The sequence below is a fragment of the Ahaetulla prasina genome, chromosome 4, assembly GCF_028640845.1.
Source record: "Ahaetulla prasina isolate Xishuangbanna chromosome 4, ASM2864084v1, whole genome shotgun sequence".
Lineage (NCBI taxonomy): Eukaryota > Metazoa > Chordata > Lepidosauria > Squamata > Colubridae > Ahaetulla > Ahaetulla prasina.
Genome location: NC_080542.1, coordinates 124,784,870 through 124,800,458, shown reverse-complemented (window position 1 = coordinate 124,800,458; position 15,589 = coordinate 124,784,870). Strand labels below are relative to the sequence as shown.

The 15,589-nt window shown below is 38.0% G+C and overlaps 1 protein-coding gene across 6 annotated transcripts in view; it reads left to right on the top strand.

The window, feature by feature from the left end:
* KRIT1 (KRIT1 ankyrin repeat containing) overlaps positions 1 to 13,709 on the top strand; it is a 32,996-nt gene extending 19,287 nt beyond the window's left edge. For 5 of the 6 annotated variants that reach the window (XM_058183127.1, XM_058183126.1, XM_058183124.1 and 2 more), the window contains 6 exons: positions 441 to 592; positions 1,884 to 2,050; positions 2,234 to 2,321; positions 3,790 to 3,996; positions 10,249 to 10,365; positions 11,434 to 13,709. In XM_058183127.1, the coding sequence (XP_058039110.1) occupies positions 441 to 592; positions 1,884 to 2,050; positions 2,234 to 2,321; positions 3,790 to 3,996; positions 10,249 to 10,365; positions 11,434 to 11,499 (797 nt within the window). In that variant the 3' untranslated portion in view covers positions 11,500 to 13,709. The remainder of the gene's footprint in view (positions 1 to 440; positions 593 to 1,883; positions 2,051 to 2,233; positions 2,322 to 3,789; positions 3,997 to 10,248; positions 10,366 to 11,433) is intronic. The other variant, XM_058183129.1, reaches the window with a different exon arrangement.
* Positions 13,710 to 15,589: the final 1,880 nt, after the last annotated feature.

Genomic DNA, 15,589 nt, shown 5'->3' with positions numbered 1-15,589 from the left:
GCACATAGCAATGCATTTTGAAACTGCTAAATGAAATTAATTTCTAATTGATTCCAATCCTGATCATGAAAGAGGGATGACGATGGCTTAAGATCTGGGCTTGATATTTCATACCATTTTTCCTGTGCACCAAAAATTAGATTATATTTCATAGTGAAAATATCAGAATTTATGGGGAGGGGGGGAAATCAGCCTTATTTCCTCAACTCAAAATGGAACATTAGCATGATTTACCAGTATGAAAGAAACAGAATAACAAATTACAAATTTTACATTGATTCAAAAAGGTGATTTCATTTTCAAGTATTTAAAATTTAAATTTAACACAAACAATAATTTTTGAATTTCTTCCTCTTTTAATCAATATAGCCTTTAAAGCTAAAAAGCTGTCAAATATATGACTTTGGTATTCAGCTTTAAATAGAACTGTTGTTGTATAGGTCTCCAGCTGAAACCATACCATAAGCCTCTTCAACATGTTCATGACTGGCCTGAAATTATCACCGAATTAACAAACCTGGATCCTCAGAGGGAAACACCTCAGCTATTCTTGAAAAGGGATGTGAGACTACCTTTAGAGATTGAAAAAAAGGTTGGCATTATAAGTTACTCTATGTCACATACAGGTTCAAAACCACAGTATGAAACTGGAGGCCAATAAATAAAGTGCTGTCTGAATGTTCCAGAAATTATTTTATGCATGCGCTTAACAAGGGAAGTTATCTTGCTTAAAAAAAAGAGGATGGGATAGATTCTACGTATCTGACTTATAGGCCATAAAAATCCACTATAGTCCATAACTATTACATTTCTTTGTTTGCTAAATATTTGTCATCAGCCAGCTGGTTTTTAATCAGTTTAGATATTTGCTTCTTTAATAGCTACAAAGTTATTTGTAATTTTGAACAAAAGTGGTTTACTGTCAATCCTTTGAAATAGGCCAGATTGGGAAACAGTCTAATCCAGTGGTGTTAAAGTGGCAGCCCGCGCCCGATGCATCACGTTCAGGCCATGCCCACTCCAGCTCCATAAAGGGAAAAAAGTCACGATACGTCACGTGACGACAATGTAGCGCTGCGAGTTTGACATCTGTGATTTAGTTTATTGTTGCAATGTACAGTAACAGAATCTTAAAAGCCGGGCAGAATTAACTCTGCTATCATATACCAAAAGGAATCAATGTAGGACAGTCTTGGATTTTTTCTCAGCTCTTCCGAGAGGGCTATGCTAATGTTTACATAACCACTCTTGCAGCCCTTTTTCAAGGTACCAACCAAGATATACCTACACATATTCCATCTGTAACATATAAGAATATCATATTTTATTGATTTTGATTATTATGATGCTTCAGTTATTATGGTTATTAAAAGGAAAGTTACAGTTATTTCATTCTGGAAAATGTATACAATTTTAAAAATGCAGTAATGTGCAGAAGTAATGTGCAATCTTCTGAAATAAGTCCATAGGATTTACTCCCAAAAAAATACATATAGGATTGCAGTCAAAAGCTGGTTGTTGTTTTTCTCCAGAAATATTTATATGATTCCTGTATTATAGAACATTTGAAAAAAAGCAAATGAATTAGCTTTTAGTATAAGACCAAACCAGTTGTTTCCCTCTATTGATAATTGACCCAAAGTGCAAAGCATTTGATTATTATTCATTCCACCTTGAGCATTTGTTTGCTTTAAGTAGCTGTTAATTGCTTTGAATCTTAGAGATGGAATTTGAAATTTAGAATTTAAAGAATGAATATATTGGCTTGTTACTGAATACAATAATATAAACTTGATTTCACAAATTCAGCATCTGAACTTTGGCTTCATTTAGTTATATATCCATCTATCCGATTAATAGATCTTTATTTTATATGTTTTCAGATTGAAGATCCACTAGCAATCCTTATCTTATTTGATGAGGCCAGGTACAATTTATTGAAAGGGTTCTATGCTTCATCTGATGCCAAGCTGATCACACTTGCAAGCCTCTTGCTGCAAATCGTCTATGGAAATTATGAAAGTAAAAAGCACAAGCAGGGCTTCCTAAAGTACGTGCATTTAAATTATTGATATTCCACTGTTTATTCAATAAAATGTTCATAAAAATGTACTACAGAATATTTTATGCCTGAGACTTTTAGTCTCTAAGCACTTATCATCGCTTAAGGCTAATACGTTTTATCTTTTCAAGTGTTCTATAATAATTTAATATGTCTGATTTTAATTTTTAGTGAAGAAAACTTGAAGTCTATAGTACCAATCACCAAATTAAAGAGCAAGGCACCCCATTGGACAAATCGAATACTTCATGAGTATAAGGTAAGAAGCTTATTATAATGTTATAATTACAACATAATTTCAGAAATTCAGGCTCTTTTGGGGAAAAAAAATTCGTGGAAATTTGAAATAGAAGATGCCTGAAACAAATGTACTGAATATGAGATTTTTAAAAAATGGAATAGGTTACTACAATTAGAATATTATTTTGTGATCACAATGAACATCTTAAAATGATACAATGGTGCTCAAAAGATTAACCAAAATTATCAGGAAGATAAACTGTAGGAAAATTAGAAGATTTGTTCCTTTTAATTGATGAGCAAAGAACATGTTTGTTGTTTATGAAATTGCAGTTTTCTTTCTCTCATTCTTGAAGTTGTAGAACTAGATTATCTGAGGAAGCCAAATTGTTTCAAGATTTTTTTAAAAAAATACTAGACCTAAAATCTATATAACACAGGAATTTAACTATTATATAATATGGTGATGATCACCGATTTAGAGTTCTTGAAAGCCAGTTATTGGAAGAGAAGCCTGGCTAAATGTTACTTGCAGATCAGAGGCACAACCTGGAAGATTACGCATATGGATGCTGATTTTTATGGATGAAGTATACAAGTATACATGTTCAAAGATAATGTTGCAGGTTCCAATCTGAGTCGGACCAAATTGGATCAACGGATCAGAGATTTGTTCTTCCAAGCTTCTGGACTCACACTGGAGCCCATGCTTGAGATTGAGAAGTTTCCTGAGGATGGGCTTCCGCACGAGTCTGAAAGCTTGTTGAGACTCTAGAAAAAGTGCAGAGAAGAGCAACAAAGATGATTAGGGGACTGGAGGCTAAAATATATAAAAAACTAGGCATGGCTAGTCTAGTGAAGAGGCGGACCAGGGGAGACATGATAGCCGTCTTCCAATTCTTGAGGGGCTGCCACAGAGAGGAGGGGGTCAAGCTGTTTTTCAAAGCACCTGAAGGCCAAACAAGGAATAATGGATGGAAACTGACCAAGGAGAGATTCAACTTAGAAATTAGGAGAAATTTTCTGGCAGTGAGAACAACTTACCTTCGGAAGTTTTGGGAGCTTTATCACCAGTGGAACAACTTACCTTCGGAAGTTTTGGGAGCTTTATCACTTGAGACTTTCAAGAAGAGATTAGACTGCCATTTGTCAGAATGATGTAGGGTCTCCTGCTTGGGCGGGGGGTTGGACTAGATGACCTATCTGAACAAGCCTCTGGTCCCAGTGACTGACTTAAATTGGATCCTGATTTTTATGATTTTATGTATTTCCTGCCAATTACTAAAAAAAATTCAAAATCTTTTGGCGTAACTTTTAGACCAATCCACAAGTTATTAGATACAACATTTACCTTCTTTAACCATTTATGCTTATTTGAAACTCAACAGAACATTCATTTTTACACAGGTTTTAAATTTCTTTGAAGCTTTTAAATTATAAAAAGCTAAATTTATGTTCTTTGTGGGCATGTTGACTTATATTTCCAGAGCCTCAGTACTAGTGAGGGTGTGAGTAAAGAGATGCATCATCTGCAGCGCATGTTTTTGCAAAACTGCTGGGAAATTCCTACATATGGAGCTGCTTTCTTCACAGGACAAGTATTCACAAAGGCAAGCTCAAGCAATCATAAAGTCATCAGAGTTTATGTAGGCATCAATGTCAAAGGGCTCCACCTTCTAAATATGGAAACAAAGGTATGTGTGATGCTTTTACTGTAATACTTATTAAGCATTATTGTTGAATACAAGGGATTTTTAAAAGCAATGTATACAAACATTTTAAGGTATTCCTTTGAGATAGGAGTTTCTCAAGCCCAGCAAGTTTAAGATGTGTAATTGTCAACTTCCAGCAGGCTGATTGGGGAGTTCTGGCAGTTGAAGGTCACACATCTTTTTTTAAATATATATAGTAGGTTTTTTATTTTTTTTAACTTGAACATATCATCTTCCATTAAACAGTGTGTTGTACAAATTTCTTTGTGCTATTGCAATCAAAATTTACAGTATTCGTTACATTGATAATAACTCTCTAATCTTACAATCATCATCATCATTATAACTCTATTCATTTCTTCTTCTTAACATATCTTCTAATGAAAATATAGTATTATATGAAGTATAATAATTTTAACAATCATATTGAAAATAATCTTCATATTGTTTACAACTCTATTTTAACATATATTCTTTGTTCCACTAATTTCCACTAATTTCCATTCATTTCTCACTTCTGTTTTTATTGTCTAACCGTCCATAAAATAGCTCCCATTTCATATAATATTCAATTTATTCTTTCTCCTTTATAGCAAGCATTAATCTATTCATTTCTGCATGTTCTAATATTTTCCTAATCACATTCTCATCCATTGAGATCTCATCACTTTTTCAATTTTGTGCAAATATGATTCTAGCTGCAGTTTATACATCTATAATTCAATAGTGGGATTCAAAAGTTTTGTGGGCATGGCTTGCTTGGTGGGCATGGCTTGCTGATCATGTGACTGGGTGGGTGTAGCTGGGTGATCATGTTACTGGATGGGCGTATCTTGATGGTCATGTGACTGGGTGGCGAGCTGGGTGATTGTGTGACTGAGTGGATGTGGCCAACTTGACATCACTCACATCAAGGATTAGGGTTAGGGTTAGGGTACCTGGCCTCTCCTCGCCTCAAAGGCTTCAACGAGATACAATTTCCCTGTCTATTTATTTACTACTATCAATCCAAAATATACTACTTAATCCTATGTATATATGCCATATTACATAGTATAGTGTGTATAGGCACACAAAAAATACATTATCTACTATATATATACACTGTATGTAAACACACGCACACACACACACCTCTTCTAAAACCTCACTTACTACATTTGGAAAAACACACCCAGAGTCCACTTTCTGCCACACATTTAATTATAATTTCTATACATTAAAACATTACACACCTTCCGATGTTCTTCCCTAGCTTGCACATGACTGTCAGAGCCAGGAGAGGTCATGGATTGAATAAAATGTGGTGAAACTCACTTTACAACGCTCTTGCTTAGCAACCTGGAATCTCCCCCTTCCTTCCTCTTTCTTTCGCTCTTTTTCTTTTTTTGTCTCTCTTTCTTTTTTCTTTTTTCTTTCTTTCTCTTTCTCTTTCTCTTTGTTTCTCTTTCCCTCTTTGTCTGTTTCTCTCTCTCTCCATCTCCCTTCCTTCCTCTTTCTTTCTCTTTCTTTCTTTCGTCTTTCTTTCTTTCTTTTTCTTTCTTTCTTTCTTTCTTTCTTTCTTTCTTTCTTTCTTTCTTTCTTGTTTCTCTCTCTTATCTTATCTCTCTCTCTCTCTCTCCTTTTTTCTTTCTTTCTTTTTTCTCTCTCTTTCTCTTTCTTTCTTCTCTCTCTCTCTCTCTCTCTCTCTCTCTCCTCCTTTTCTTCCTCCTTCAAAGTCCAGAAGAGTGAGACTGGGAGGCCCAAAAGAAAGCACCTCACAGGTAGCAGCAGCAGCCGAAAGGCGAGTTACAGGCAGCGGCGGGCAACAGGCAAAACTGGAGCTCCAGGCAGCAGTGGGTGGAGGTGGTGGCTGTGGCCAAAAGGGGAGCTCCAGGTGGCAGTGGGTGAAACGGGAGCTCCAGGCGGAGGTGGGTGAAATGTGAGCTCCAGGCAGTGGTGGTGGTGGGTGGCAACGGCGGGCAAAACAGGAGCTCCAGGCAGTGGCGGGCGGGGGGTGATGGCCCTTGGGGTCCTGGGAAAGCACAGGCTTTCCGGATGGGACTTAAAGGAGTCTGACTCCCAAAGTACAGTGCTGTGAAAGACTCTCTCTCCTAGGCAAGAGCAGCAGGGGAGAGAAGCAGCAGCCACTGACCTGGAGAGCACATGGTGGAGCCATCTACGTGTCCTCCAGTGACCTGTTTTCTCTGCCCTGCTCTCTTGCTGAGAGAGAGTCTTTTGCAGCACTGTGCCTTGGGTCATGGTAAGTCCAGACAGCGCTGTGCCAGAGAGAAACAGGATTCAAGCTGTTTCTCTCTGCCTGGCTTTCTGGATAGTACATACACTTACAGGATCCAAAGCGCTATGCTGCAGAAGACTCTTTCGCTCTCCCAGCAAGAGAGCGATGGAGAGAAAATAAGTCACCAGGAACAATGCTCCTTGTGATCAGCAGCTGTTTCTTCTCTCCATCGCTCTTTTGCTGGGGCAGCGTCTTTCACAGCACGGCACTTCAGGGACCCTTCCAGAAAGCCAGGCACAGAGAAACAGCTAGGTTTAGGGCTGGTACTTTCAGCGCCCACGAGGAACGGAGGCTTGGAGCAGTTTGCTCCTCCACCCCAGCCATGTGTTTTCAAGCCTGGACTGCTTGGGGTGAAAAACTATTGCAATAGTCCGGGCTTAAAAACTCATGGCTAGGGCTGACGAGCGGTCTTCCTTAACAAGCTCCAAAACTGCTCCAACCCTTGGTTCCTCATGGGTGCCTTTCCGTCAGCCACCAGCCTTGGGAAGAAGGTAAGGTCATGAGCCCGGTGGGTGGGCCCACAGCAAGCTAGGCAGTGCGGCCTGGAATGGAGCTGCGCCAGACCGTGGCAGTTTAGCCAGCTATGTGAGCTGTTGGGGATGGTGGGGGAGATGCAGCAAGCTCCAGAGAAGGGGGCCCAGCGTGACTTACCTGTAGGCAGGAAGAGGTAGCTCAGTTGGGGCGCAGGGCAGGAACCATGTGGGAAGGCAGCTTAGGCAGGCAAGCCACCTGGCAGGTGAGGAGTGAGTGGGTAGAATGAGTGGGCGGGGCAAGTGTGCAGCGGACGGGTGGGGAGGGCAAGTGGGAAGTGAATGACTGGTTCGGGGGTGTGGCCAGCCAGCGGTCGCTACTGGTATGGCGACCAAGGCCAAATTACCGTTACCGATTCGCGCGAACTGGTGCAAACAGGCTGAAAACCACCACTGGTATAATTAAATATGCATTTCCTTTACTGTAAGTTTCAGGCAAAATCCCCAACAAAAATATTTCTGGTTTTAAATCAATATGCTGCATTATCATCTTTTCCAACCACATTTGTATTTTCGTCCAATATTTTTTTGCCTCTACACATATGATGATATGACCCAGGTATCTTGTGGCATTTCCAACATTTGGCTGATTTGTCTTTAGACCAGAGGTCTCCAACCTGGGCAACATTCAGCCTGGCGGACTTCAACTCCCAGAATTCCCCAGCCAGCAAAGCTGGCTGGGGGATTCTGGGAATTGAAGTCCACCAGGCTGAAAGTTGCCCAGGTTGGAGACTCCTGCTTTAGACATCTTTGCCAAACTCACTGATGCCAGGTGCCATCTTATATAAATGTTCTTTGTATGCGGTTGACATTGTTAATTTATAATTCCTATCCTACAATTTCCGCCATTTGCTTAATTCTATTGTTCTAAAATAATCCCAAATTGCTTGACGGTTTCCTAAATGTAGTATGACTGTTAGTGATATTTCTACAGTCACTATTAAGCTAGCTAGTTGTCTTGCTGAACGTATTTATTTAAAAGGATGAGTAAACCATTCCAGTCACAACCAGCTTTTAGAGGTATACAATTCAACTTCCTCAACTTGGAGTAAACCAAATAAAATATAATAAAAGTACAATAAGCATGAAATCAACTTATCAATAACTGAAATCAATTCCCCAAATTAAAACTATTTCCATTAATAGAGGGACAAACATCCCAGGGCTTACTTGAACAGCTAAGCCTTTACAGATTTTCTGAATGCCAAATACTGAGGAAGCCATTTCAATGTTCAGTGGAATGCTATTACAAAGGAAAACGCTAGAGAATCAGTGCTCCTGAAAACAAAACTCATGAGTGAGAGAATCCATAGAGCAGGGGTGTCTGGCTTGCAGGGTGCTGAGATCTGGCCAGCGGGGCTACCGTAGAAACAGTGAAGGACTGGCCCGCAGTCCCTCTGCCAGCAAAAAACGGTGCTCGGGTGGGTTTCGTGCGGCCCTCCCAAGCTCCATTTCTATTGGCAGAGGGTTGCAGGAGGTTGTTGCAGCCAAAAACAGAGCTCAGGAGCCCTAGCTCTAGCAAAGTGCTCAGGCTACCATAGGTGCCCCCGACATGAGTGATGTTGAGCTGGCCACGCTCACCTTGGCCACACACCCCCATGGTCAAACACAACCCTGATGCAGCCCTGAATGAGATCGAATTTGACATCCCTGCCATAGAGAGGCTGTACTATTTGACCTTATTTTTTGGATAGATGTTATCCGGAAAAAGTAGTTCTTCAGATATTCATGATCTGAACCCACACAAGGCTTTAAAATTGACAGCCTATGCTTGAATTGCAGCCAACTGGCAACAGTATAGCTCCTAGAGTAATGGTTGATATGTTCAGAAGGAGTGCTTGTGACTACTTGTATAGCTGCAGTCTGGATCAGTTATAACTTCATAAAATCTCATGGAAACTGCATGTAATAATCCTGTCTTGTAAGGAAGTCATGAGTGATAGTGAGCAAACTTCTCATTCTAGAAGGAATTGTAATTGATGCAAAGGCCTCTAGCCATAGCTGCCTCCTGCTCCTTGTATAGGAATTGTGAGTCTAGAAAGATTAAAGTTTTGTATCAATTGCTTCCTATTGTTTTTTAGCTAATTTAATTTAAATTGTGTTGAAAATGCTACTCATGGGAAGAAAAAAGGAATTTTTAGGCATAATATTTTAGCAGATTTTTCATATTTAGTGATTTTTTGTCTGATAGTTGTATTGATAGTCTTGAATTAGTTCTCTGTAATTTATTCACTAATAAAAATGTATTTTCCTTTGAAGATTCCTTCAAACTTCAAAAATTATTGCCTGTTTCCATTTTTGTTTTTTTTTCAAGCATCCATTTCTTTTAATGAATAACAATGCTACAAAAATATCTATAGTTACTTTTAACAAGTGAATGTAATGTAGCCAATATGAGTTCTCAATATAGTCACATATTTTATCTGACAATTATCCAAAAGGCTTAATATATTGGTATCAAGGTAATATTTGGTGCACATCCTTGATATTATTAGTTTAATTCATGTAGAACCTAGATTGTTTGGCTCAATTCATAGGAAAAGAAACTCTGGATATTAAAAAAAACCCATGATCACATTTACTTTTAGTAAGAGTCTCCAGACTCCAGAACTGACCCTCCAATGGTCAGTTAATGGCGGAAAATCAAAAAAGTGCTAGTAACTGATTGGGAGTCAATAGGTGATCAATAAATGCTGGAAGTTCAGTTGGGATCATTTAATATTTGAAATTCTCTGTTGAGTTCCATCCCAGTCTTTCCTGAATGTGAGGTCACCAATGATGAAGCAGTGTTGTTATTCAGGATTGAATGAACAGCCAGCAGTGACAGCAACCTTGAGTATTTTAATATAATAAATGTTAGGGAGTCAATGAAGAATCTGAAAATTCATGGATTGATCAAATGAAGATTTTGGGGATTCCTGATTTATAATTCCATTCTAATTAGGCCAAGCAACACAGTTTCAGGCATTCACAAAAGCACAGGTTTCTTGTGGAGTATTTAGTGGAAAACATTTGTCCCCCTTGGCACCAGTATGAGCAATACTAATTTTCTTCTACTAAACAATATATGAGGCTTATTCCCCTAACTGGCACTGATATATAGGGGATATTGTACACTACGGGTAGAATTGTTTCCTAGAAGAATTAATAAGAAACTGGAAGAGGAAACAAGGTTGACATAAGTGAAAACAATGAGATGGTACCCAACTGCTAAACGTCAAAATGTATTTTGTTTTATTTTAATGCGATTAACTGTTGTCATTGTTTATTAGATGTGTTATTACATCTAGATGTGTTATTTATTAGATTTATTAGATGTGTTTTAGTGACCCCGCTCCAAAAGATTTTGAGCAATTAGCAAATTTCAATTCAGGATTTATTCTGGTTTGTCATTTTTTTTTTCCTTTTATATTTTTTATATTCCAGGCTTTGCTTATAAGTTTAAAATATGGTTGCTTTATGTGGCAGTTGGGAGATGGCGATACCTGTTTTCAAATACATAGTCTGGAAAACAAAATGAGCTTCATAGTTCATACCAAGCAGGTATTTAAATTACAGTGTCCTTCCCCCTAATATTCCCTAATGGTAAATCTTCCCAAATTAGGAACATATTGTTGACTGGATTACTAGGTTAACATAAAGTTATTGAATGAAATCTTCACAATATAATCATTTGATCAGACATGCTCTGGCAGCAGCATAGAAATATTCTCAACTATAAAAAATAATAATAATAAAACCTGCGAGAAACTGAATTTAGAATAGTTCAGGCAACTGGTCTGTATATATTGGCTCACTTTGCAAGACTTATACAGAATATATGTTTGAAAACACTTGAGTGGTTAAGGCTGGATAAAATGCATAGCATTTTATATAATCTTAGACTTACCAAATGCCAAACTATATTTCAATCTGCATAATTTATTCTTAATTAAAATGCAAACAAACCCTACACTTTTAACAGAGAGGAAACAGCATTTAAACAGCTTCCATTATTATGCTTATCCTTTCAAACAGTTTGGCCTGCATACAATTATGTTGCTGACAATAATACTTTAGCTTACCTACTGGAAATTAAGGAATTTGGAAAGCTCAAGCTTAAAACAGTGGACGATACAATGTGCTTGTCTTGTTATCCCCAAAGACTTGGGCATCTTTGTGCTAGTCTTCAAAGAAGACTGGGTTGTGAGACCTGGGCAATATTCCCTAAGTGGGTATGTAGAATGCTCATTTGCACAATCTTCAATTATCAAGTTTATCCTTGAGACAGTTATAGAACTCTGCACACTAAGCTTTGGTCCATCCCTTTAATCTTTGGAAAACGCCTTGAAATATTTTTCTATCACCCTTGGGCATTCTCCAGGAAGCCTGCAAGGTGGGTTGTATATTAGGTGATTGTTATTCCCCACAAGTTTGGCTTTTTTATAATTTTTTTTTGTTCATGTTTCAGTGTTTTAAGGGTGGCTACATTGTTTTAACTTTTGCTGCATTTGTATGCTGCCCAACATCACATGTAACATGGATGCCTTTATGAATTTGCTAAATAAATAGATAAAAATGCTACAATTACATGACTTTTATTACTATTTTAATGTCTTTTTTTGTTTGTAGGCAGGTCTTGTCATAAAACTTCTGATGAAGCTAAGCAGTCAGCTGATACCTGAGAGAAGCGACTAAATTAAATGGGGAGCTGTTGTGTTCAAATGTTCCACATCGATTAATTTAACAGGATAAAAGACATTGCCTGATGGAGGTCATACCAAAAATATCTTGTTCATTTGTACATTTATATTGTACAGCACTATTCTAATATAATCATTTAAAGTATTTGGTAAAGCCATAAGAATAATATTTGTGTATGTAATTAACAGGAATTCAGGAAATAAAATCAAGACATTCTAGATGTCTATTCTAGACATACTGAGGCATACTGACAAGGGAATTCTTGAAGTTGAAGTGCAGTTATCTTAAAGATATCTTAAAAGATGTCTTAAAGAATAAACAATATATCTGAATAGACATATTTTAAATGGGTTTAAATTTCTTCTGTGTTATTATGAATATGTTCTATTTCTAGATTGCCCAAGAAAGTGCAGGTTTAACTCTAGGGTAGTGATGGAGCAGGGACATGGTGGCTCAGGGGCTAGGACACTGAGCTTGTCGATTGAAAGGTCAGCAGCTCAGCGGTTCGAATCCCTAGTGCTGCCGTGTAACGGGGTGAGCTCCTGTTACTTGTCCCAACTTCTGCCAACCTAGCAGTTCAAAAGCACGTTAAAAATGCAAGTAGAAAAAATAGGGACCACCTTTGGTGGGAAAGTAACAGCGTCGCCACATGACCACGGAGACATCTTCGGACAGCGCTGGTTCTTCGGCTTTCAAACGGAGATGAGCACCACCCCCTAGAGTCAGGAATGACTATCACGTATGTGCGAGGGGAACCTTTACCTTTAGTTATGGAGCAACTATGACACATATAACACACCACAATGTTTTGGATGACACTCCAGTGTCCACCAACATCAACACCTGTTTTCAAAAGCATGTCTGTTCTCACATGATTTTTGGAGTCTGCAGACTGAGAGAATGGTATGTGTTCTTGTGCATCCTCCAGAACCACTGGATGTCATGTGAGATGGCTGTGCTTTTGTGTGGCCTTTAGAGCAGTGATGGGCAATTAATTTTCCTAAGAGGCCACATGAGAAACAGGGACTTTTATGAAGGGCTGCCGCTGTGCTACCCCACAGTCGCCATGGAATAAACAGAGATAATCAAGGGGCAGGATATGGCTTGCAGGCTGTAAAATGTTCTGCTTTAATGTCTTCAAAACGTTAGGCCATGGAAAAGCATTCTCCAAAGAGAGAGAGGAGAATAAATGAAGGCCTCATGCAACCTAGAACAGCCTTGAGTAGGCTAGGTAACAGGCCTGTCAAGAAAAAGAATACACTCTGAAGGTACATGGCAGATCTTGGGGAGCTCTGGGCTGTGGGGACAATCACACTTTTACCCAAGGCTCACGCTCCTTGGAGAACAGGATTAGGGAGGCTTTGCGTGGCACCTGTGGCACTAGGACTGAAATCAAGGCCTGGGACTCTATTTCAAGCCCAGCCTTGGTGATGTTCTGAGTGCTGCTATTCAGGGCCACAAGATGTGGTGGGAGTGAGGAAGAAAATTGCTTGTGTGTGTGTGTGTGAGAGAGAGAGAGAGAGACAGAGAGACAGAGAGAGAAAGAAAGACAGAGACATCAGTAGAACCATGTTAGGCATTTTTGGAGTTTTTAACATGCTGAATCCAAAAGGTTTGCCATCACTGTTCTAGGAGGACATCAGCGTACTGGCAATTCAATATGAAACCTATGAAACATTTGCATGGGATCTTTATAAATTCCTTATTTGTGGTGTTGTGGTTAAAAAACACCAAATTTGTAGTGGTGTGGTTGGATTATGAGTGGGAGAGACATATTTTAATTTGTCCACAAGCACATAATTCAACTGCTTAATTTCAGTATTTTTGTCTTAGCCTAGTCTACCTCACAGTTGGAAAAATAAGGAGTACCCTCAGTATGCCTTCTGAACTCCAAAATAAATGGTGCGACATGCATCCCACATAAATAAGTACATAGATGCATAAGTTATATGTAACTTGTGAGATCTGGAAATCTTTAGGGCAGTGTAACTGGCTACACATTGGTATCTCAAAGATACTTTATTATGATTTGAATAGAGTTGTCAATAAGAGTTACCTTACATACAATTTGAAATATACGGTCCTTTTATGCCCTTGCTGCATTAGATAATAATTATGTTTTTAAATTATGTTTATGAAATACAGCATTTAAAAATATTTGTATATAAGCTCAAGAAAATGTTTTTCTAAATAAAAATAGTTGATTAAAATATGATTTGGTCAATATTTAAGTATTTGGTGATAATAGAAAGTTTCTTTATAAAATGAATTCTATATAATCAGTGCAATGAAACTTGGATTTAATGGACTACAAATGTGGATGAACCCTCCATTTTTTTTGGTCATTTTAGGTAATTTGTGGGTTTCATTTGGTTATTTATGGATAGCATAATGACTCTCCAGCAACTGGGATTGACAAACATCCATCCCCTTTAGTGGAGGGAAGCTCTAAAATACAGTAAGATCTAGTTACAGTATGCCATTTTATCCATATGGATGGTCCTACTAACAACTCCTATGAAATATAGTATAGTAGGAATATATTTGGCTCTTAGCCAAACAAAAGATAGAACCCAGAATGATGTGGTGTAAGTTTCTGTGCAGAAAGTCAAAATTCAGTCTCGGGTATCTCATACTAAAATGTTATGTAGCCATTTTTTTTATTTATTTTTTTACATTTATATCCCGCCCTTCTCCGAAGACTCAGGGCGGTTTACAGTGTATAAGGCAATTGGGTCAAGGATTTCTGCCCAAGTCCTGGAGAGCCACTGCTAGACATCATGCTACTCGCATATGGTATTTTCCTTTATCTTTTATTATTCTCACTCAGAAGTCAAAATGTAGTAACCAAGATAGTTGAGCAATGCTGAGGAATGAGGGAACTCCAGTGCCAGAATGCTGAAATTCTACACAAATTAAAATACACATCACCTTTTTGGGTAAAATCATGTGAAAATAAATAGCTGAAACACTTAAGTAAATCATTCCTGTTGGCAGTCATTGCTCTAGTGCAGTGTTTCTCTGACATGAACACAAAACAACTTGCTGATCAGAAATAAACCTGCCATCAATGTGGCCCAGCATTGGATTAGAACAATGTAAATTTATGTTTTTATTAAAGATTTAATCTTTTTAAATTTAAATGAATAATTTCCCCTTTCTAGTTGCTGCATTTCTGCCATAAGATGAGCTAAATCACTCCTATTGGCAGCCATTGCTCTAATGCAGAGCTGTCAAACTCCCAGCCCGTGGGCTGAATGTGTCATGTGCTGGCCAGATCTGTTTTAGTGAAAAGAGGAAAAAGTCCTGATATGTCGCGTGATGCCGTTGTGAAGACGTGACAGCTCTAGGGCAATGTTTCCCAACCTCAGCAACTTTTAAGATACGTGACCTTCAACTCCCACAATTTTTCAGCCAGGGATGTTCACACATCATAAAAGTAGCTGAGGTTGAGAAACACTGTTCTAGTTGTATAACTGGTAGGCATCCTGTGGGCAAGACTTGAGTTTCTTTCATCATATTTTATTTACTCCCACCTTTTCAAATCCAATAACATATTAAGATGTCATATTAAAGTACCACTGTAAATGGGGAAACAAATAAGGCTTGGCTATACCATCAAAGTAGAAGAATTAACACATAATCTAAGCAACTGTTTCTCAGGAGCTACCCTTATAAGGATAGAATTGTTGTTGATACTCACAGGCCAAAGAATTGAGGACTATGTTTTTTTAAAAAGTTCTTTATTAATTTATTTACAAAATTTATATTCCAGTTTGTATTCCCAAACTACTGGTTCTTTTTTTCCAGCCTTCCCTTTCTAAATAACCCATATGACACTTATTATTTATTTATTATTTATTTTATTTGATTTTTATACCGCCCTTCTCCCGAAGGACTCAGGGCGGTGTACAGGCATAATAAAACCAACAATACAATATACAAATTTAAAATACGATTTAAAAAACTTATTTTAAATTAGCCCAATGATTAAAATTTACCATACTAAAAAACCCCGTTTAAAATTAATAAATTTAAACAATAAAATCCCATTTTAAGCCAGCACTTGTTTTTATATCAGACT